At 39.9% G+C, this 22,989-nt stretch overlaps 2 protein-coding genes across 4 annotated transcripts; one reads left to right on the forward strand and one right to left on the reverse strand.

The window, feature by feature from the left end:
* Nucleotides 1–4,604: 4,604 nt before the first annotated feature.
* LOC111227519 (tripartite motif-containing protein 16-like) lies at nucleotides 4,605–12,746 on the forward strand. 2 transcript variants are annotated; one of them, XM_022753048.1, is made up of 9 exons: nucleotides 4,605–4,880; nucleotides 4,975–5,070; nucleotides 6,144–6,377; nucleotides 6,471–6,630; nucleotides 6,739–6,780; nucleotides 8,049–8,108; nucleotides 8,201–8,439; nucleotides 8,584–8,920; nucleotides 12,700–12,746. In XM_022753048.1, exons 1-8 carry the CDS (start codon nucleotides 4,623–4,625, stop codon nucleotides 8,881–8,883), a joined length of 1,389 nt encoding a protein of 462 aa, XP_022608769.1. In that variant the 5' UTR covers nucleotides 4,605–4,622; the 3' UTR covers nucleotides 8,884–8,920; nucleotides 12,700–12,746. The 2 variants fall into 2 exon arrangements, with proteins under 2 accessions (XP_022608769.1, XP_022608768.1); XM_022753047.1 differs by lacking the exon at nucleotides 12,700–12,746 and having other exon boundaries at nucleotides 8,584–9,076.
* Nucleotides 10,272–22,071, reverse strand: eef1d (eukaryotic translation elongation factor 1 delta). 2 transcript variants are annotated; one of them, XM_022753049.1, is made up of 9 exons: nucleotides 21,964–22,071; nucleotides 15,534–15,651; nucleotides 14,701–14,772; nucleotides 13,652–13,714; nucleotides 13,260–13,347; nucleotides 12,159–12,271; nucleotides 11,865–12,068; nucleotides 11,530–11,724; nucleotides 10,272–10,407 (listed from the first exon to the last, which is right to left on the reverse strand). In XM_022753049.1, exons 2-9 carry the CDS (start codon nucleotides 15,645–15,647, stop codon nucleotides 10,369–10,371), a joined length of 888 nt encoding a protein of 295 aa, XP_022608770.1. In that variant the 5' UTR covers nucleotides 15,648–15,651; nucleotides 21,964–22,071; the 3' UTR covers nucleotides 10,272–10,368. The 2 variants fall into 2 exon arrangements, with proteins under 2 accessions (XP_022608770.1, XP_022608771.1); XM_022753050.1 differs by lacking the exon at nucleotides 13,652–13,714.
* Nucleotides 22,072–22,989: the final 918 nt, after the last annotated feature.

Here is a 22,989-nt window from a genome sequence, read left to right on the forward strand (position 1 = left end):
GAAATATTATCAGCAAGATGCACATAAATATCAAAATAAAAGCACCTGTGAAATGTATATTTATACTTTATAGACAGTTTTGTCCGTGGCTTCCAACCTAGGGGCCGGGCCCCCCAAACAGATGGATCTAATGGGGACATGAGACAATAACAATAATAATGATAATCATAACTGTATTATATAGCACCTTTCAAAATAAGAGTTAGAAAGTGCTGTACAAACATAAAAACAAGCAATAAAAGACAGAGAGAGAGGCAACGTGTAAATTAGCAAGTCAAAGATAACAGGGAGAATTACAAATATGTGTATTAAAACAATGTAGACAAAGAAAATAAAACCAAAAAGCAAAAAGAAACCAAAGACAAAAGCATTGAAATCAAGAATTAAAAGCTGCTTTATACAAGTATTTTTTGAGTAGTGTTTTAAACTAGGAAAGAAGAAAAACAAAGATCTGTATCACGAATCTGTCTTTACTTTTTTGTGAGAGATTCTTTTACCTCTTGGGCCTCAAAAAGTTATTGAAATGAAATTGTGAGAGGCTTCGAGGGGAAAATGTGAATGATAACAGTCATGGACATCTGGCTCCCAACCAAACACTCTTTCTAACACTTTATACTTGTTTAATTTCAACGATGTGATGTATTTTATATACTTAAGTTTTGTATTTGTATGTATGTTTAATTTTGCTTACTGTTAAATTTACAGTATATGTAGATAAACAGCCAACAGTACGCTGCTGTTTGGTATAAAAGCTGTGATTCAGTGTTTCACCTGCAGGGGGCAGTCAAACAAACTTAACTCTTTCTTTTCTCCTTGTTTTCATTCTCTTCTCTGTTCTTAGTCCGTCGTTGTTTCCTGTTTCTCCAGCTGCCTGCAGAGCATCAGGTCAGTAAAAAAACAGGGGGTTTTAAACTAACAAATAATGATTAAGTTTCCAGGACATAAACGCAACACGACGTTTTCTTTGTTATTAAGTTTAATGTGATGCTGTGACGAAATGTGACGTTTAAATTTAAAATTGGGGCGTTACACCCCTACTTCCTGATAAACAAACATTTCACATCATGACACGCTGCGGCGGAAGTGATTAAAAAAATGTTTAATTAGATAAACTATGAAATATATGTACACTTACCCAAGTGTCCCACATCCCAAGCTGATCATAATTATTAGATCATTTAGCAGTGTAAGTTGCCTGGAAATACTGAAGCGGAAGCTGTGTATTATTGCACTGTGTTCTCTTATATTATTGTGAGTCCCTTAAATTCATGGTTTTGGCTGATGTTATAAAATAGCAGTGTGCAAATGTGATGAAAAACCGTATAAAAGCAATAAAACAAAGGTTTTCAGTGAAATAAGAACATTTTATGAATGAAAGTTCACTGTTGCCCTTGGAAAAGTCGTTTTAAAAAAAATCTTAACTTAAGATTTTTTGTAAAACAACATTTTGTTCGGATTCCTTGATTCTCACCAAAATGCAATGTGTGCATACTGACGGTTGCATGTTGTGTATGCGTTTCCAGTCTCAAAGCACATTTGCAAAGCCTGTATTAGAATAAAACCAAAATGCACATCACATCGTATAATATAATAATAATAAACTTTATTTTTATAGCATTTTCAAGTTACAAGGTGCTTTACAGAAAAACAGCATGTCAGGTCGACATGTCCTCACTGCCGTTTTATATGATATAAAAACTTAGACTCTTACATTTTGACAAAAAATGACACAAGTGTCTTTAATAGGGCTGTGCAGTCCTTATCAGTCTCTTGCTTTTCTAAAGTCTTAAGAGTCTCTTACCGTCTCCGTCTCTCTGTCCAGTTTCCTCCAGCTACGATGGCTCAGGCCCCTCTCGGTGTAGACCCAGTCCAGTTCAGCTGCTCCATCTGTCTGGAGCTCCTCAAAGAATCCAGTCACTATCCCGTGCGGCCACAGCTACTGCATGCGCTGCCTGACTGACTACTGGGACCGTCAGCCGGTCTGCAGTTGTCCTCAGTGCAGAGCCAGCTTCAGTCCCAGACCCGCCCTGGGCAGGAACAACCTGCTGGTGGAGATGCTGCAGAGTCTCAGTGCTGTCAAACTAAATAAGGGCCCCTCAGCTCTCCTCTGTATGATGAGGGTGGCTTTGAGGGGACACAGGCTTTGTGCACGCCACCTTTGACGTGTCTCAGTTCATCCTGAGAGACTCATGGAGAGGTGAGGAGTTGGCACTAACCTTCTTTACCATTGTTTTCTCTTTAGCTTTTAACAAAGTATTTTACATGAACACATTGTCATGTCTCTGTTGTCAGAGGCTTCTGGGGAAACACGGAGACGTCTCACACAGCAAATCCAAAAGACAGGGAGCTGGAACATCAGCTGCTGAAACAAACTCTTCAGTCCTTTTCTGTGAGTAGACGAGACGCTGAATGTCACAGTGCAAGTAACTTCACTTTAACTGCTGCCTGTGCTGCTTTTGCACGTTCAACCTCAGCGAAGCAGTACAGTACAAATGCACTGTTCATGTTTATTCATCACCAATCTATGATCTCTCTCTTTTTTTCGATCATAGGTTTGCATTTTTTCCTGATCAGCAGTGGAGGAATTGTACAAAGAATCATTACAACAATGTAAAGATTCCCTTCTGTAAAAGTCCTGCACTCAAAATCATCCTAAAGTAAGAGCATGGAAATATTATCAGCAAGATGCACATAAAATATCAAAATAAAAGCACCTGTGAAATGTATATTTATACTTTATAGACAGTTTTGTCCGGTGGCTTCCAACCTAGGGGCCGGGCCCCTCCAAACAGATGGATCTAATGGGGACATGAGACAATAACAATAATAATGATAATCATAACTATGTATATAGCACCTTTCAAAATAGAGTTAGAAAGTGCTGTACAAACATAAAAACAACAATAAAAGACAGAGAAGAGAGGCAACGTGTAAATTAGCAAGTCAAGTATAACAGGGAGAATTACAAATATGTGCATTAAAACAATGTAGACAAAGAAAATAAAACCAAAAGCAAAAAGAAACCAAAGACAAAAGCATTGAAATCAAGAATTAAAAGCTGCTTTATACAAGTATTTTTTGAGTAGTGTTTTAAGCTAGGAAAGAAGAAAAACAAAGATCTGTAACACGAATCTGTCTTAACTTTTTTGTGAGAGATTCTTTTACCTCTTTGGGCCTCAAAAAGTTATTGAAATGAAATTGTGAGAGGCTTCGAGGGGAAATGTGTCTGCTTGAATGAATAACAGTTCATGGACATCTGGCTCCCAACCAAACACTCTTTCTAACACTTTATACTTGTTTAATTTCAACGATGTGATGTATTTTATATACTTAAGTTTTGTATTTGTATGTATGTTTAATTTTGCTTACTGTTAAATTTACAGTATATGTAAGATAAACAGCCAACAGTACGCTGCTGTTTGGTATAAAAGCTGTGATTCAGTGTTTCACCTGCAGGGGGCAGTCAAACAAACTTAACTCTTTCTTTTCTCCCTTGTTTTCATTCTCTTCTCTGTTCTTAGTCCGTCGTTGTTTCCTGTTTCTCCAGCTGCCTGCAGAGCATCAGGTCAGTAAAAAAACAGGGGGTTTTAAACTAACAAATAATTTGATTAAGTTTCCAGGACAGTAAACGCAACACGACGTTTTCTTTGTTATAAGTTTAATGTGATGCTGTGACGAAATGTGACGTTTAAATTTAAAATTGGGGCGTTACACCCCTACTTCCTGATAAACAAACATTTCACATCATGACACGCTGCGGCGGAAGTGATTAAAAAATGTTTAAATTAGATAAACTATGAAATATATGTACACTTACCCAAGTGTCCCACATCCCAAGCTGATCATAATTATTAGATCATTTAGCAGTGTAAGTTGCCTGGAAATACTGAAGCGGAAGCTGTGTATTATTGCACTGTGTTCTCTTATATTATTGTGAGTCCCCTTAAATTCATGGTTTTGGCTGATGTTATTAAAATAGCAGTGTGCAAATGTGATGAAAAACCGTATAAAAGCAATAAAACAAAGGTTTTCAGTGAAATAAGAACATTTTATGAATGAAAGTTCACTGTTGCCCTTGGAAAAGTCGTTTTAAAAAAAATCTTAACTTAAGATTTTTTGTAAAACAACATTTTGTTCGGATTCCTTGATTCTCACCAAAATGCAATGTGTGCATACTGACGGTTGCATGTTGTGTATGCGTTTCCAGTCTCAAAGCACATTTGCAAAGCCTGTATTAGAATAAAACCAAAATGCACATCACATCGTATAATATAATAATAAACTTTATTTTTATAGCATTTTCAAGTTACAAGGTGCTTTACAGAAAAACAGCATGTCAGGTCGACATGTCCTCACTGCCGTTTTATATGATATAAAAACTTAGACTCTTACATTTTGACAAAAAATGCACACAAGTGTCTTTAATAGGGCTGTGCAGTCCTTATCAGTCTCTTGCTTTTCTAAAGTCTTAAGAGTCTCTTACCGTCCGTCTCTCTGTCCAGTTTCCTCCAGCTACGATGGCTCAGGCCCCTCTCGGTGTAGACCCAGTCCAGTTCAGCTGCTCCATCTGTCTGGAGCTCCTCAAAGATCCAGTCACTATCCCGTGCGGCCACAGCTACTGCATGCGCTGCCTGACTGACTACTGGGACCGTCAGCCGGTCTGCAGTTGTCCTCAGTGCAGAGCCAGCTTCAGTCCCAGACCCGCCCTGGGCAGGAACAACCTGCTGGTGGAGATGCTGCAGAGTCTCAGTGCTGTCAAACTAAATAAGGGCCCCTCAGCTGCTCCTCTGTATGATGAGGGTGGCTTTGAGGGGGACACAGGCTTTGTGCACGCCACCTTTGACGTGTCTTCAGTTCATCCTGAGAGGACTCATGGAGAGGTGAGGAGTTGGCACTAACCTTCTTTACCATTGTTTTCTCTTTAGCTTTTAACAAAGTATTTTACATGAACACATTGTCATGTCTCTGTGTCAGAGGCTTCTGGGGGAAACACGGAGACGTCTCACACAGCAAATCAAAGACAGGGAGCTGGAACATCAGCTGCTGAAACAAACTCTTCAGTCCTTTTCTGTGAGTAGACGAGACGCTGAATGTCACAGTGCAAGTAACTTCACTTTAACTGCTGCCTGTGCTGCTTTTGCACGTTCAACCTCAGCGAAGCAGTACAGTACAAATGCACTGTTCATGTTTATTCATCACAATCTTTATGTAATGCCACCATAGGTGATGTCACCATGACCCGCCTTCCCTTGGTCTTTCTGTCAGTGTGTGTTCAGCTGAATCATTATGAACAAAACAAAAGTTCATGTTCACACCAAAACTTCACCTTCAGATACAGAGTAACTGTTTGCAGCAGCACGGTGCAGACATTTGCATATGAATCAGAATCAGAAACACTTTAATGATCCCCACAGGGAAATTGTTTCATTACAATTGCTCAACACTCAGTTAGAAAAAAGTTGTATATACTTAAAAATTAAAAACTACTGTAAAATAGAATCATACTATATACAGTGAGATCCAAAAGTCTGAGACCACATTGAAATCAGAAAGTCTGAGGAATTCAGAAACATTTAAGAGTCCTCACTGTTTCTAGGTCAGTAATTAAGAAGCTACAGTTATCAGATATAATAATGTACTGCTGAAATGCCTCAGTGACTAAAGGGTACTGTCTTTTTGATTTAAAAATATAAAATAAAAATTGTACACAGTTGATACATTTATACTATTTTTTTTCAATCACTTTATTTTTTAGTCTATGAAATGTCAAAATAATGACTAATGCTCATCACAAGTTACTCAAAGTGATTTCTTTAAAACTGAAATCAACACTCAGCTGACATCAGTGCTGAGGAACAACTCCTCAAATTCATGTAACCATCACATTTTTGCTATTTTAAGATGATTAGTGAAATTAAGTTAAGTTAAATGACTAATCAGCACAAAAGAGTGTAATGCGCCAGTCAACTCTATCACTTATATTAAAATTGACATTATTATCATATCTATGCATTTTACATATTGCTTAATCAGGGTAAACTTGAATCACAATATAAAAACCATGATGAAAACAGCTTTCATATTCTTTACCTGGCACAGATATACTGAGTAACACATGAGCGTGTTGGTGTTTGTTTCCTCAGCGTCTGGCCAAAGCGGCGGTGAAGGACAGCAGCAGGATCTTCTCAGAGCTGCTGGAGTTTGTGGAGCGGCGCCGTGTCGAGATGAAGGAGCTCATCAGAGCTCAGGAAAAGGCTGAAGTGACTCGAGCTGAGAACCAGCTGCATCGTCTGGAGCAGCAGATCTCAGATCTGAGGAGGAGAGACGTCGAGCTGGAGAGGCTTTCACACAGCCAGGACCAACACCTGATCACACAGGTGAGTAATATGCAATATTTCATATTAACAGTTAAGAAACTGACTTGTATGTGAGTTCAGTGCTGATTGCTGGGTCTGTGTCTTCACCTGCAGATGTGTCAGTCTTACTGCAGTCCAGTCCCTACAGGAGGAAGCGGCTCTCTAACGGTCAGTCCACATGTTTCCTTCGGGCCTGTGAGGAGAGCCGTCTCAGACCTGAAAGAGCAACTACAGACTCTGTATCTCAGAGAATTCCCAAGTGTCACCTCTGCAGGTGTGTTACATGCATCTTGCTTTTAGTTTAATATTAACTTATTATATCAGGATGAACATTTGTATTCAGTCTGTGTAAGTGCTGACAATTGATGTCCTGTTTTCACAGTGAAAACTGTGAGCATCCTGCAGATAGAGAAGGCCAACAAAGGTAAGTGTATCTTACATCACCAGTTGTGTTTCTTCAGTATTATATAAAATGGCTGATATACAATCAGTGACCAGAAAAAAAAACCCTTCGCTCTTTAAAGCTGCAATAACTGGTGTCATTTCATTTCTGATAAAAATTGTAGAGTCCACATCTCAGCAAAGAGCAATGTGCAAATTATTCAAGTAGAAATTTAAAATGCAAATGTCATATGTCTTGTAAGACTTGACTTTGATTAAGTCTCCATATAGTATAAGGGTAGATATCCATGTGTTGCTTGATTATGAAGCAGGTCTAGGTTCTATATTAATACTGTGAAAGTATCAAAGCCTCAGTCGTCAGAGAAATGCACACAGCCTGTATTCAGAAACTGAGCCTTAAAACCAGCCGTCAGGACTTCTGTAACTTTGATGTCACAACAAAGCAGTCACTCCTCTCAGCCATGCCCCAAGCCCTGCCCTAAATCTGCTATAGTTTTATTCAGAAGAGAGGATCAGAGCCTCCTCTCTTCTGATTGGCTCACTGACCTGTTGTTACTAGAGCTCCAGAGAGAAGCCTGAGAGAGGAGATGTAAAACTACACTGAGACGTTTTTTGGTTCTTAAAACCATAAATATATCTTCTTATGATCAACACTTCAAATAAAGCACAGGAAGAGTGTCAAATGTGGGACCTTTAACACTGAATTTACGTTCTAGAAACTCAAACTCCAACTAAACTGTCACTGTTGATGGGTGGATGCTCCTTCCTTCCACTGCTATGCTCATGTTTATCTCTAAGGCGCTCAGTTGGATTGGTTGGGTAATGATGATGTCATCTCACCTCCATGATTCCTGACAGGGAGAATAATGTGGTTGAAAGAACCTGTTCCCATGGTGACGCACAAAGCTCATGAATTGGTAAACCTAGTTTGCCCCAGTATTATTAGGTATGTTCTTACAGTCAGGGCACACATTTGCATCTTTTAATGAACCCAGGCTAAAGCACGGTGTGTTAACTATAGTGGCACTGTAAAACTGTCATACTGTGGACTGGTGGGGGCGCTTCTCCCACACACTGTTGCAGTTGTTGTGAAATTGTGTCTCTTCCTGGCACCTTCTTTAGGCTTTAAGCTCATTGTGCAAATGTACAATAGTTGCTGTTGCAGCACAACACAACATAGCTTGTATATTCAGCCATGGTTCATTTTTATTTATGACAGAGAAAATGTGCCTCACACAGCATAGTTTCATGATTTCTTTTTTCCCCCCTTTCCTTTCACTCATGCTGCAGTGAAGCCTGTTGGTTCTGCACACGTCCCTGCTTTGGACAACAGGAATGATCTCCTTCAGTGTGAGTAGCACCAGTCCTGTCTATCTGTCTAAACCAGCACTCTAACTATCCAGTCCTCTTGAAGCCCGTCTGTGTGTTCTTTTCCTTCGCAGACTTCAGTCCGCTGTCTCTGGACCCTTTCACCGCACACAGGGAGCTTTCTCTGACTGAGGGGAACCGTGTGGTTAGTCGAACCGGAGAGTATCACACCTACCCAGACCACCCTGATCGCTTTGACACCTGGGGCCAAGTCCTGTGCCGTGAGGGACTGCAGGGCCGCAGCTACTGGGAGGCCGAGTGGGACGGACAACAGGTGGAACTGGGGCTCACCTACGAGAGCATCAGAAGAAAGGTAGTCTGGGAATTCGTAGTCTTGTAATCATGTAATCTCGGCATCATTGAAAATGAGGGTCACCCCTCAGTGTGTCACAGAGAAAATAAATAAAATTGATGATGATGAAATCAGGTTTAATTTGGTCTTGTTATGTGTCATCAGGGATCATCCAATGACTGCAGGCTGGGACACAACTCCCTCTCATGGAGTCTTCGCTGCAGCCCCTCCTCCTTCACCTTCTGCCATGGAAGTGAGGCGCAGCCGGTGGCGGTTGTCTCCGGCTCGGCTTCCCGCAGGATTGGGGTGTTTCTGGACCACGATGTGGGGCTGCTCTGCTTCTACATGGTGACGCCCAAAGGAGTCCACCTCCTGCACATGGTGAAGAGCTGCTTCACCCAGCCTCTGTACCCGGCAGTGTGGCTCGGAGCCAAATCCACCATCACCTTCTGCACCGTGGACTGATGGGAGCACAGGCTTCAAGACATCAACACTCTGTATGGTCAGTTATGCTTTCTTCAGCTTTTAATGTTATACATATTATATGTTAAACTGACTCAGGTACTGACTAGAGCCCAACTGATTTATCAGCTGCCTATGAAATCATTATTGGTAAAATGACCAAATAATACACTTGCACAGAAATTCATGTTCTGAAATGGCCTTTTCAATATCTCTCATGTAGCTTGCATCATATAGATAGAAATAAGAGAGGGCAGGTAAAAGAATTGTCCGTGCTACATTTAATCTTTAATATACATAAAACTTGTTTATTGTAGTTCTGATTTTTATACTTGAACCTTTTAGTTATTTCTACTTTAATATATTTTTGTTGTATTATATGTTTATAGTTAAAAAAAAAAAAAGAAAAAACCCCAAGATTAAATATTGGTTTATTTTGGCCAATATTTGTTAATCAGTTAGGCTCTATTATTAAAAACTATATATGCTGTATATGAATATTATAACTGTATAACACTGTCACCATGTAATACTTGATACCTCATTGACTGCACTGCCCTTTAACTGGGATCAGAGACGTGTTTTCCTGTGAAGCAAAACAAACAGCTGAGTTTGTCTCTGACTCATGAGGCCTCACTAACAGGCTCTCAACTAGTTCGACAACATTTATTCTCCGACACTATTTGGCATCAGTTATCTGGGCTAACTGAACCTAACATTGGCTGTCCTGAATAACCTGTACTACAAAGCTGGCTCAGTTAACCCTGGGTTTACCTGTCCAGTTACAAGCGTGTTCATGTGAAAAAGGCGGAGTTGTTAATTATAAGCAACATTGTCTGAACCATGAATGAAGTTAATATGAGAAGAAACGCTGATACTTGCCGTTAAGTTTGGTTATAACCATGTTCAAAAGTGAAAGTCAACAAGGTGAGATGTAAACAATATGATCACATAAAAAATATTTCCATGTCTACTGCTGCTGAGAGGAGAGAAAGAAAAGAGACGTAGTTGATGTCAGATGAGTCAGACTGACTGAAATGTTCATTTATAATATTTGTATAGTTTAGTTTTTATTCCAGTTGTGGTCAGTTTTACACTGGTCCCACTGCTCCGGTGCAGGTTAACTTCAGAGTTCAGCATAAGTTCCCATGGTGATTTACCCCGGTAGCAAGTGAACCACTGTCGTAGGACTGAAAACCCAGAGTTAAACCTGAAGTTACCTCGAATCCTGCTTCGTAGTACAGGTTTCGGGTCATTGTTTTTGGAAAGAAATGTTGCTAAAGCTTAAGCACCACAAACAAAAACCAAAACAGTGGTAGGTGAGAAAATGCTTTTGTCACTTTGGTGAACTGACTCTATATATAACCTGGGGTAAGAACACACACAGTAGCTTCAGTGCTAGAGTTGGATTTTATTATTATTATTAACCGTTGACATAATCAGCAGAGAAACAAGGCGTGACGAAAGACAGAAACAGACACACTAGGATCAGATCTTGTTAAAGGCTGCTACATCGACACTCTGGACCTGAAACAGAGCAAAAAGGTAAGACTTGAGCTTAGAGACTGCAAACAAGATTTCAAATGTAACAGTATTTATAATGCACACGGTGAAATCAGATTTATCCTGAAAAGCTGTTGCTGTATTGTACTATAATATTTCATCTTTTGTTTTTGCTTCATTGGCCTGTGAAGCAGATTCACTGACATGTAATAGTTGCCAGTTAAATAGGTACATCTGGCTTAAAGTGATAATTCAGGTTATTTAACGTGGGGTTGTGAGAGGTAGTTATCTATATTCAGTGTATTCAGATGCACTACCAGTTTAGAGAAGCAGCAGGAGTACCGACACAGCAGCTGAGTGATGTGCTGCTGTGGACGGGGTCATCTGTAAAAATGTGTTTTAGCCACTTTGAAAAATGGCCACAGAGACCTTTAATGTCAGTAGGAGTTAACACTTTATTTGGAATATTTTCTGAATTGAACTACCGTATTTCTACGCTCAAGCGCACCTACAGAACATGCTGTAGATAAGTGGTGAATATATTCAAAAGAAAGTGCACACTTCAACTGATATTGGAATTTTATCAAAGTGGCTAAAACATGTTTTTGCAGATGGCCCTGTCCACAGCAGCACTTTGTTATTTTGAAGGCTTTTGTATAACACAATTCAAAAGCACCACAAACAACATCCTCCTAAAAGAAAGTTGAATGAACTCATCCCAAATGCAAAAAAAACTTAACCTTTATAGAAAAGTACCATTTCATGCTGTACTATTGTCTTAAACTGTACAAGTTTCAGCTAGGTGTACCTTAAACTGGCAACTGAAATTTTTTTTTTTTTTTACCGGTCTGGTTATTTATTTGGTTGGTGTCTTTAAATATTACCCATCAGAATAAAAAGCAAGTTCACAAAGAGCCTTTGAGTTTGTGAGTTTTAAGTCTATGAGTGTGGAGCTGCATCATGTACAGTGGTCACAGTGAGGAGCAGTACTGGGTTTGTCTAATTGAATTGGTAAATCTGTTTGCAGTCAACCTGATGTCTCACAGTTTTTGCAATTATTTCACTCAGATATTAAGGAAGTTTCTGTTGCTCACTTCACGTCTGTTACTGTGTGTGACTTTATAGAAAACACTGAACTGTACTTACATAGTCTTCAAACTTGGTGATCTCCTCCTCAAGCAAGTCTGTTCCCACCTTGTCGTCCTCCACCACACATGCAATCTGGAGCTTCTTGATGCCGTAACCCACAGGAACCAGCTTGGATGTGCCCCATAACAGACCGTCAGCCTGAACTGAGCGCACACACTCCTCCAGCTTCGCCATGTCTGTTTCATCATCCCACTGAAAAACACAGGAGGGGGACGGTGATAAAAGACCGGATTAATAGTGGACAATCAGTTGAAGAGATTTCATTGTGCATGTTTTTTTTCTCTTTATAGTTTTAAGCTCCTGTGGGAGATGTCAAATTAGGACAGGCTTACAGGTTTGACATCCAATAAGATGGAGGACTTGGCGATGATGGTGGGTTTCTTGGCCTTCTTCTCTGTGTACTCTTTCAATCTCTGCTCTTTCAGTTTATCTGCCTCTTCGTCTTCATCACTACCAAACAGATCAATGTCATCGTCGTCGTCCTCCTCCTCCTCCTCCTTAACTGGGGCACTGGTTTTCTGCTGGACGGTAGTGCCCTGAGAGGAGAAACCTTGATTACTCATACATGCTACTAAAACAAAAGCAAACGATTACTGAACTGACAGAAACTTTCGGTAGAAACTCACATTTGTGTAAGGGACAGAATGGGCGGGAGCCGAGGTCACAGCTGCAGGAGATTTCTCCAGAACCGCTACCCGACATTCCAGTTTGGAAAGCGCTGCCCTTAAGTTATCCACCACTAAAGAAACAAGACCAGTGTCAATGAGTCTTATATATAAACTAGGCTAGGTCAAAACCTTGTATGTGGCTGGACCTCCTACTTATAAACACCCAGAGAGGTAGTTAAGAGAGACGGACTCTTTTTTTAAAGTTATTTTTTCAGGCTTTTGCCTTTATTACAGCCATAGTGCGATAGATAGACAGGAAGACTGGAGAGAAAGAGGATGACACGCAGCAAAAGGGATCAGGGGAAATTCGCAATTATAGGGCTGGCCCCACTGTTGAAGTCCATCCAAAAATGTCATAGGATAGTAAGTCATTAGACATCATAAGTTATAAAAATGTCATAGTATACTATGTCATAAAAATGTCATGGTATACTAAGTGTGATGACCCCTCCACCAGGGCACTAGGTGTCCCTATTTCTTTTTTTTGCTCTTCTTTCAGGCACTGAATGCAGGGATTCGGATCAGCCTGATGTGCTACACCTGGGCCAGACCTTCTCAAATATGAGGATTATAGCTTTTCTCTATTTCATATACATTTAAAATAAATCTCTAAGTTCTTCGTATAAAATAAGCGGTTTGGGCTCTGCTTAATTCTGAAGACCATTTGTCATTCTTTACATGGACAGACCGATACAGCAAACATAAATTAATTGATTAGGGCCTCAAGAAATTATGCAACAAATATGATCATTTATCTTCCTTTTTCAGTGAGTCCACTGTTTAGTCTGTAAAATATGAACAACAGTTTGAAAAAACTGATAGTTTACATTGATAAGACAGGGAAAAGCTGCAAAGCCTCATATTGGAGAAGCTGCTATCCACAATGTTTTCAGTCATTTATAATTATAATCATGTCATCACTGTATTTGATGCTTACAATTTGCAAGTAGCAGATCTAGTAATATCCACACACTGTCTATGGACACTAAAATTTGCCTTCACACACATAAAGAAAACAAAATGCATGAATATTTGATCAAAGACGACAAACAAACTGACCTTTGTGTAAGCTTTGGTTCTCCAGCTCTAGGCTCTTGATGCGAGAGATGATTTCTCCTTGATCAGCGGCGCTGCTGCTGCTGGTGCTCTGCACAATGAAGACACAAGAGAGGAAGAACAGTTTAGTGAGAGCAACAGCTAATGAACAAACCAGCACCTTCGTCAAACCCAGGACTGTGACCACAGCACACAACACACAGCCAGTGTCAACAGCACCTATAACCAGCAGAATTACAGGAGCTGATTGAAATATAAAGGTGATAAGCAGCTACTTGACTAAAGGTTGAACTCTAATGAACTCAAACTGGAGCGTGGGTGTCAGCAAGGTCCACTGACAAAGCAGTTGGCAGCAGCCGTGCTTCCAGTGACACACAAACCTCGGTGGCACTTACAAGCTGGGAGTGTTGGCTTATGGGAGGTTGACCAGTTCCTCTCTTACACAGTGTAGTCTTCAGCTGGGGGAGGGTAGGAGGAGTACGAGGAGCAGGAAGAGGAGGAGGGGATTTCAGGTTTGAAGGAAGAGGGAAAAATCCAGGAAAAGAACTGGATGAGGTACAAGCTGAAGGAGAGCTACTCAGGAGTGTACATAACGGAAACAGGGAACAACATAGAGCTGGGAGGTTATGGAAAAACATCAGACTAAAAGCAGATGTTTACACACACTAAATCACAGTTATGTGTCTTAAAGCAGGAACCTTTGTATGGCTTGAGCTGAATAGACAGCTTATTCTTTCAGGAAATCAACATGAAAAACTTTACAATATTGTAACCAATCAGCGATAAGAGAACGACAGCTTTATTCTAATAAAACAAGATAAATTCTGTCAAGCATATCAAAGCATGTACAGATTACATGTTCAACATACCACAGGTTTTCTGAGTGTTAACTACAGAAACACTCTTATCAGCTTTTATCCAACTATGAAAGGTCAAAGTAGAAAAAAGGACATGGTTTAAACTGAAGAATGTCAAAATGACACGTAGCACCAACAACGCATACTGTACAGGCCAAGATTACCTGACAGCAAATATTTACACCTGTCTGTGAGTAAGGACCACAACTTGGTCACTAGAAATAAAATGATGTTTTCACTGTGTTATCGTTTATATGTTTATAATATTTCCACATGACCTTGAAGGTGTGAAATAGTTTGACACATTATATTAATAATAAATGTAAACTTAAAACCACAGGTACTGACTCCCAGATTCACACTGACATATGTAACCGGCGTTTCCCTGGTTGCAATTCATCTTCCCCGACTAACAGTGTGGCTGTAGGACCTTCACAAAATACACATTATTCACATTATTTTGGACGTTTTTGGTGCTGTACATAAAATGGGGTCTGTATATGACTGCAATGAGTGGAAAACATGAGATAAGAGGCAGATATTGCTCATAACTTCAGCTCAGATACAAGACAAACAATTATACTTACTCCTGCAAGAGATTTCTGGATGTTTTCTCGGGCCCGTGCAATGTCTTGCAAAATGGTGTTAGCTCCAACATCCTTTAAGAAAATGAACAGAAGTCAATGTTGATTCATCCTTTACTATGTAAAGTTTCAGTATTTATATCTACAGATTCAATGAAAAATGTGTCTTTGTAGCTACACTACCAAACACCTCAGGTTTTACAGTTTTTATAGAAAATTACAGTTTAATGCCTCAGTTTAATTTGAAATTAAAGCAAAACACAAATAAAGACTTGAAGAAAAGACAACTTTATCTCAATATTTGACCAATTCAACAATTGAACACACAACCATTCAAGATTATTCACTGGACTTGTTTAACTGTTTTAATTTCAATATAAAGTGGAAAATTGGGATGTTCCAAAAGCTTTGACTGGTAGTGTATATTATTTCTTTTCTTTTTTTGTTTGTCCTCTCACTCCGCATCTCATCACATGATTTTTGTGTGCAGTGTGGATAAACTGCAACAAGATTTAAAAATCAAAACAACTTTGTCCAAGTCTGGCAAATTCAATATCAATCTCTTTGTATCTACAAACATGTCAGGTCATGTAATAGTGGTGTAAAAAAATAAACAATTAACTAAACTTTAATAATAATTTTATATTTAATACTGCTTGTACATTCCGAAAATATACACAAGAAGAAGACAAGAGTGTGATGGTCAAATGGTTGGAGCCATCTTTGTTCAGTTCACGTTCCCCTCATATCCTGATATTAGTATCAGCACTTCTTGAGAGGATATCGTAGGAATGACAACTTAAAGACAAACTCTAGTTCTAAGGTAACGTGGGTACCTGTGTTGGTTGTGAGGGGCCGTTCATGCGCTCATAGAAGCGTCTCTCTGCCTCGTCATAGCGAGGTTTGTCGAACCAGATCTTCTCCTGGGCCAGAAAGTCGACGGCGCTCATGTTGCTACAGTGGAGAGAGTGAGGAAGGACAAGAGAGGGATGTATGAACAAGACACAGCAGGTTAGGGAAAGATAAAAGACAAATCTGTTATGACTAATTACAAAAAATTCTACTTAAAAATCACCTGATGTGATCTATATTCACAATGTTAAAATCATTAGCTGTAAAATGCTTATTGTATCTATTCTTTTATCTACACTCCCCACAAACAGACGATCCCAACACAACTATACAAAAGAAACCTTAAATGAAGCAAAGTTGGCAAAACGCAACAATGGTTCATAAAAACAGTCATTCAGAAAAATTAAAAACATACCACAGAGAGTAAAGAATGAATGAACCAAGACAAATGTTAAAACAAAAGCTGAAGGTGAAAAAAAACAAAAAAGAAAAACAAAAAAACTCACGCATTCAATAAAAAGGGAAACACATGATGGCATAAAGAGAAAAACAATGTAAGATGAACTGAAACATCTGGAGCGGCTCCATTCTCCCAGTTTGGTCATACTTGTCCCTCAGTGGGGCGGTGGAGGCAACTGGTGAGGCCTCAGCCTCTGGCCTGCGACCTTTCTTCACCACCACAGCTTTATTCCCACTGTATCCATGGAAACGGCTCTCTGCAGCATCATAACGCCACTTGTCCAGCCACACCCGCTCGCTGTCTGGGTGAAGGAGGTAACGGACTCCTGCCCCCGACGAGGCTTCCTTCTCGGGGACCTCAGCTGGCTCCTCTTCTTCTTGGATCGGGTGCAGAGCGTGAAAGACTTCGGCTTTACCTTCCTTAACCACCCGTTTTTCCTCCACCACCGCCTCTTCATTGTCTTCTTCCTCCTCCTCCTCTTCCACAAGGCTTTGAGGATGGTCGCTACTTCTGGATGTGGAGGTGCAGCTGGAGCGCTTGGAGGAATTGTTGCCATATAGTTTCTGATAAAAGGCGGCTTCCGCACGGTCATACAGCGGTTTCTCCAGCCACACATCCCTAAGCAACTCCACTGGGATGCGAGGCAATCCGTTGATCGACTGTCGATTGGTTGGTGTGACGGCTGCCTGCTGGATCACAGGGGTCGCAGGAGTCGGAACTAGAGACTGATATCCTTCATCAGGAGTTCTGGGTGCAATGGAGCGGTTAGGTGGGGATGGGAGGTTCAGAGAGTTTGGAATGGACGGCTGCATGGACGCTTCGACAAAGCGGCGTTCTGCTTGGTCAAAGGTTGCCTTGTTCACCCACACTGACTGGACAACATGGTGACAAGCCACCTGATCGCCATGGTGGCAAGCCAGTCCTGAGACTGAAGATGGAGCGGATGGAGAGTTTGAGTGTTTCCCTCGTGCCGGAGGTGACCGTTTTGATTGGGTGGTCCCATTGGAAGAGTTCGCCAACCAGCACTGGTAGAGGCTCTCGGCTCGCTCATAGCTGCTGCGTTCAAACCACACATTAGCACACTCCGACCGTAGACCCATCAGACCAGCACGGGGGTCAGATGGCTGGCTCGGCTTTTTGGCGGGCTTCCCTTCAGTCTTGGTCTTACTGTCTACCTTCTCTTCAGGGCGGCTCTCAGGATTAGATGAACGTTTCTTGCGGCGTCGGCTTTTCCCGCTACGCTTTCCATCTCCATTCAAGCTACCACTCTCTGGGGAGGATGATGCCGTCTCTCCGTTTCTCTGGCCTGATTCAGTCTTGTTCCTACATCCCAGTGCTGCGTTCGCGGACCGGTCCACCTGACAGTGGTTGGGATCATGCTCTGACTGATCGGCTGCAGAGCACTGGGGGATCTTCTTAGACATCATCTTTGATCCGTTGCAGGAAAAAATAACAAAAAAAGGAGAACAACAAGTACAGGCTTTTGGATTATTTAGAGAGATGCAGGAAGGTTTACAGACACAAAGGGATTGATCTATTTGACTCAGCACTACAGGCACTAACTTTTACAGAATAGATACAGAATACAGTCTACATATCAGTCCCACAAAACACAAAAAGCATGCAAAAATAAAAGAAATCCATGCAGATGAAATAAAATGTTTGGTGTATTACTCTACTTGTTTGTTATTTGTCAAGAGTAAGTTTCATCCAGAATATCATACACATCAGCCATTGAGTTAGTCTTACCAGTGCTAGGAGAGAAAAATTTGGTACACTCTCAAAAGTACAAGTAAGTATGGGAAAACTCTGGCTTTCATAGACTTTAGTCTAAATGCCAGTTGGAGATGAATGAAGCCAAAAGTGTAAAATGCCAGTCCCAAGTTGCAGCTTTTCCTGCTGCCTAAGTGGATTCTATGAACTATTTAGACTTACAAGTAAGTGCTTGTAAAACCCAACACTGCTTGTGAAGACGTGACTCGGGTTTTCGTAAAATACAATTTTCTTCTTTTCTTTTTTGCTTTAAAAAAAAAAAAAACAGCAGTCTAGCTTCCCTATTGATATTATGCTTAATCTGCAAAGTTAAATATCAAGAGCATATTAAATGGATGTCTGTGTATAGCTGTGTTTCAGTATTATGTTTCCATAACATGCTTTTACAGAGGAGAAGATCCTTAACATTATGTTAACCAAGGCCCTGTTCTGACCTGACATTAACATGGGTCTCGGGTGATCTGACCACAAGTGGACAGCTCCAAGTACAGGTGTGAATGCACCCAAGACACATCAAGGACGGCCACATTGGGTGGTGGTCTGGGCTGCATATGGCCTCGTCTTTAAGGAGAGTGAATGCAAATGTGTCGTGGGCAATATTGAGGGTTTGCCTACTCAACTGACGTTAACGATTTTTCTTTTCTTTTTTTCTTTTTTTTACCATTTCAAACCTTATTTCATTGCCCCTTATTGCACTGATTAAGCCCCTCCTTGACCCAAATGTCACAGACTGGCTAAAAACAACATACATGTTTATTTGCATGTAGAGCGGGGAAATGAGATCCGATCATAAGTGGTCACTCGAGACACATGTGGAGATGCATTTTAATGCCAGGTGTGGACTGAGTGACGTACTTAGGAGTCCACTTGTGATTGGAATCACCCAAACACATTTTAATGCCAGGTCTGAATAGGACCTGAGAGAGCTTTGATTATTCATGACATCCTGCTGCAGGCACACTGATGATGATAATCAGTGGCTTTTGAACAAAACAAATTAGAAGACCTTGCCTGTCTAAAGTAGAACTATTTTCCCATAGCTCTATAATAAATTCGCCACAGTAAATAGAGTTATTTTAAAGTGTTAAAAATGAGTTGCAAGAGTCGACCAATCTTGACAAAATGACATGAAAGCATGCAATAAAAGAAAAGGGTGTGATGAGTCTAAGGCAATATATTAAAGATAATGAAATTAAATAAATCACAAGCTGACACTGATGGATCACGGACATGTTTGTGCATGCAAACCAACTGTTTCAATAAGTACTGAGATTCTCTATTAACAAATCACAAAAAGCAAGCCATGCAGTTTTTATGAGGTTGCAGTATTGTGCCGCAAAACCGGAAATGCATTCCCTTAACGTTTCATCATGTTAGTAATTTTGATCCAACACTAATACACCACTGAAATTAATTTGGTTTTGGGAACTCATTTCCTACTTAATGTTTCTTTATTAAAAAAGTGGTAGATGAAATGTATTCAAGCTCTTAGCTCACCTTCTGTGGTAAAGTTGCTGAGCTCAAGCTAGTATCAAAGTCAAATGCTCAAAATGTTCTTTTCATCCAGTTTACCGCAAGCCATTGAAAAAGAAATTTAACAATCACCATCTTGCAAAACATTGAAACCAATACAGGAGATACAACTACGTACAAAAAAAGAAACACAAGACTCAAACAAGGTACATGTTGAAGTTTTAAGGAATACTCACTTGTCAAATTCTGAATGCAACATGAGAGGAAAGAAGCAACATGTTAAAGACTTCTCTAACAATACCACAACATGAAAGTCAGCCTTGTTACAGACTTAACATGCCCCCCTACTTCCCTCCTTTTAGTCTTGGGTGATGATGAATGTGAGAAATGGTTTCAGTATCATTTGCTAAGAATCTAACAAAAACTTCAAGCAACGACTTGGATGCATCCCAAAGCCTCCTTCTCTCCCCCGTCATCCGTTTTCCTCCTGGCCCAAAATGAAAAGCTCAGGGGACAGATCTTTTTTCTCTCCATCAACAAAAATGGACACTTGCTGTTAAAGCAGTCTTATCAAAACTCAGTCCAATTAGGCCATCAAGCAAATTAGTAGCAATGTTAAAACTACGGGGGAAAAAAGCACTTCAAATACTGATTCTGAGCCATGCTGGCAGCTGCATACGCAATCACATACTGGAACAATTTTTTGCTGTGGCTAGCTGTATTTACACTACCAGGACTACAGGTCTATGAAATCATGACCATCAATTTCCAGGTCACAGAGGACAACGATGTGTAATCTTTTAAAAAGTACTCAATTTCCTAGAGCAGCTGGTCACTGTAGTTTTTAGTTATCATTACTTAAACATATGCTGATAGTGTATTTGTTGGGAACTATTTTTAGCCAGAGACTTGGTGCACTAGTGAGTATTTCTGGCAGCAGGACAGTGAATGTGGGATCGTCTCAAAATAAACTACAGAGTGTGTGTGTGATCTTGGTAATGAAGAAACATGTGATACAGTGCAACAGTGAGGCTCATTGATGCCTTTTTTAATAATCTCTGGACAATGGGGCTCTATAGTGAAGAGAATAAGCTACATCAGGCTATGGATGCACACACAATACTTACTAGTGTGATCAATTCATTGATGGCTTTGGTTTTTTCATGTAATTTGTTAACACTATGAAAATACTGAATATCACCACCATTATCCTTTAAATGTTTGCTTATGGCCTGGTGCTGTTCAAAGAATATCATTATAAAATCATGAATTGTGGAAATCACCTTCAATAACCAATGCAAAGTTTCACGAATTTTATCTCCTGTAAACGGTGTAAATGGAGAAACATCAAAAATACTGCTGTCTGATACAATCATCTTCATTAACAATGTTTAATCCCACTGACACCTGTGGGGCAATGTACCTGCTCTATAAGGTTTAGGACAGGTGGAGGAAAGTGATTTGTTCAATGACACTTCAGGACAGCTGACACTTAACTCACCACTGTTTGACAATTTCTTTTTTAATAATCGGTTGTTTATGTTCTTAGGTTTTAATTTTAAATATACTAAATCTTAACAGCTCTAAGCCACCCTAATAACCAAATCTGAAAAGGGTTTATGCAGTATTCACCAGGTAAACTTAAAGAATCTCTAAATACCTTTTTAATGCACTTATATTTAACACTCATTTCACAATAGTACAAGATATGAAAACAATCAATTAAAACCACTAGGGATGATACAGCTTAGAGTTATTTACCAAGTGCATGAATTTATTGACATTTATATCACATATAAACTCCTTTCCAGCTGTATATAACAATAGTTCCACAAATACTATCATTACCTAATCAACAACCACAACATGGATGGATTAATGGACAGAAGGATTAACCAGTTAAAAAAATAACCTACTTATCTATGAATATCCATATGAATTTCACATAAAAATCAGAGGTCTGGGAAAATAGAACTTTTTACTAAAAGCACATACTACAATATTTTCCGAATAACTGCCTATAGCAGGCTATAAAAATGAGACTTCTCTCAATTAAAAAACTTAAATGAAAATTAAACCAATGTTTTAGTAATACGTCTCAAAATCTGCATATACCCTGGAAGAAAAAGCCCAGGTTCACTGAGGTAACAGGGCCAATTTAAAGGACTTTACACTTGAAAATAACGTAGCACTTTCACTAAAAGGTCACAAATGTGTATTGACATTAGGAGAAGCCTGTCGTGTGAGATGTTGGTCATTAAAAGTCGGTTCAGAGCCCCCACAGAGCTGTCATCATCAGAAGGTGCGCCCTGCTAACCTTAACATTAGCCGTCTTTCATCATCTTCTAGCTAGGATGAAATACCTTCAGTTGATGGTTCGCAGTTCGGGAGACACCACAATAACCATGACTGTTTTAAAATGTATCACTAAATCATTAGTTTTTAATTTTCATGTTAATGTAAAATGTCACAGCCGGCCACTGAAGCCGGTGGCCGCGCGGCGTGACTGCCGCTCTGGGCAACGTTAGCGCTAGCAAGCTGCCCCATTCAGCTAGCCGCTTGCTAGCAACGGCTAACACAAGCCCTGTCCCTCAGTGTCCCTAAATCACTGAGTATCCGTTAATTTCCCAAAATGTCTTTCAAACAGAGTCTCTACACTAAAACCCGGACTGAAACCCCAGCTGTCAGACAACGTGGACGTTACTTACTGCTTCGTTTTTTTTGTCTTTTCGGAGCGAGACCAGGCCGGTGGATGAAACGCGTGTTTCTCCAGCCGTGAGTGACAACGGGAAGGAGGAAGAGGAGGAGGAGGAGGAGGAAGCAAAGAGCAGCAGTGACTGTGTGATCTTAGAGGGTGGGGGTGGGGGAGGGGGAGTTATGAATCATTAATGTTGCCACATGCCCCATGTTAAATCTCACGTATTGTTGACACTCAGTGATGTGGTAAAATGTGGATAAACTGTGACCTTCACTGCTGTTAATTACATTTATCTAAATATAACTGTGCAAAAATTAAATTTTAAGGACCATATCTGCCTTTCAACCTTTGTCCATGTAGGACAAGTTTTTACTGCTTATGACATTATTCTGGTCATTCTGTTGTAAAACTGATTTCGTACAAATCTTAAACCTGGTAATGCAGTGATAGATCAAGTAAGGCCAAGAAAGACTTTAAGCCCTTCATTCATTCTCTTAAAATAGAAAATAAATTCTTTTGTCCAGAAATTCTTTTTGTTAAACCTTTGAAGCCTTTGTTGTTACTGATCATGACTGTATAACTACCTATAAGATCTGGGTTGTTGATCGAGGCTAAACTAAAAGAAGTGAAAGTGAAACCTATTCAGTCACAGTTGTGATTGTGAATACTGTTCTGCAGCTTTCAATCATAAAACATGATATTCATCAGCACAAGTTCATGATTGACTGCTGGGCCCACTCCATAGGTTGAAGATAATTTGATATAATCAAAAGCTCCAGAACTGCTACACATATGTTTTTTTTAATCCCATGCTGATGTCATCAAATTTTTGGTTTTGTCCAACCAAAACCACCAAGTACATTCAATTTATAATATACAACAGAGAAAGCAGAAAATACCCACAATCCAGAAGTTTAACCAGCAAATATTTTTGCATTACTCAGCTAATTATCATTATCATGGTTGATGATGATTTAATCTAATTGTTTATGGTTTCTTTTCATTTATTTCACTGTTTCCAAGGTCATCAATTAAC

Source organism: Seriola dumerili, unplaced genomic scaffold, assembly GCF_002260705.1.
Source record: "Seriola dumerili isolate Sdu_G_001 unplaced genomic scaffold, Sdu_1.0 BDQW01000189.1, whole genome shotgun sequence".
NCBI classification, from domain to species: domain Eukaryota; kingdom Metazoa; phylum Chordata; class Actinopteri; order Carangiformes; family Carangidae; genus Seriola; species Seriola dumerili.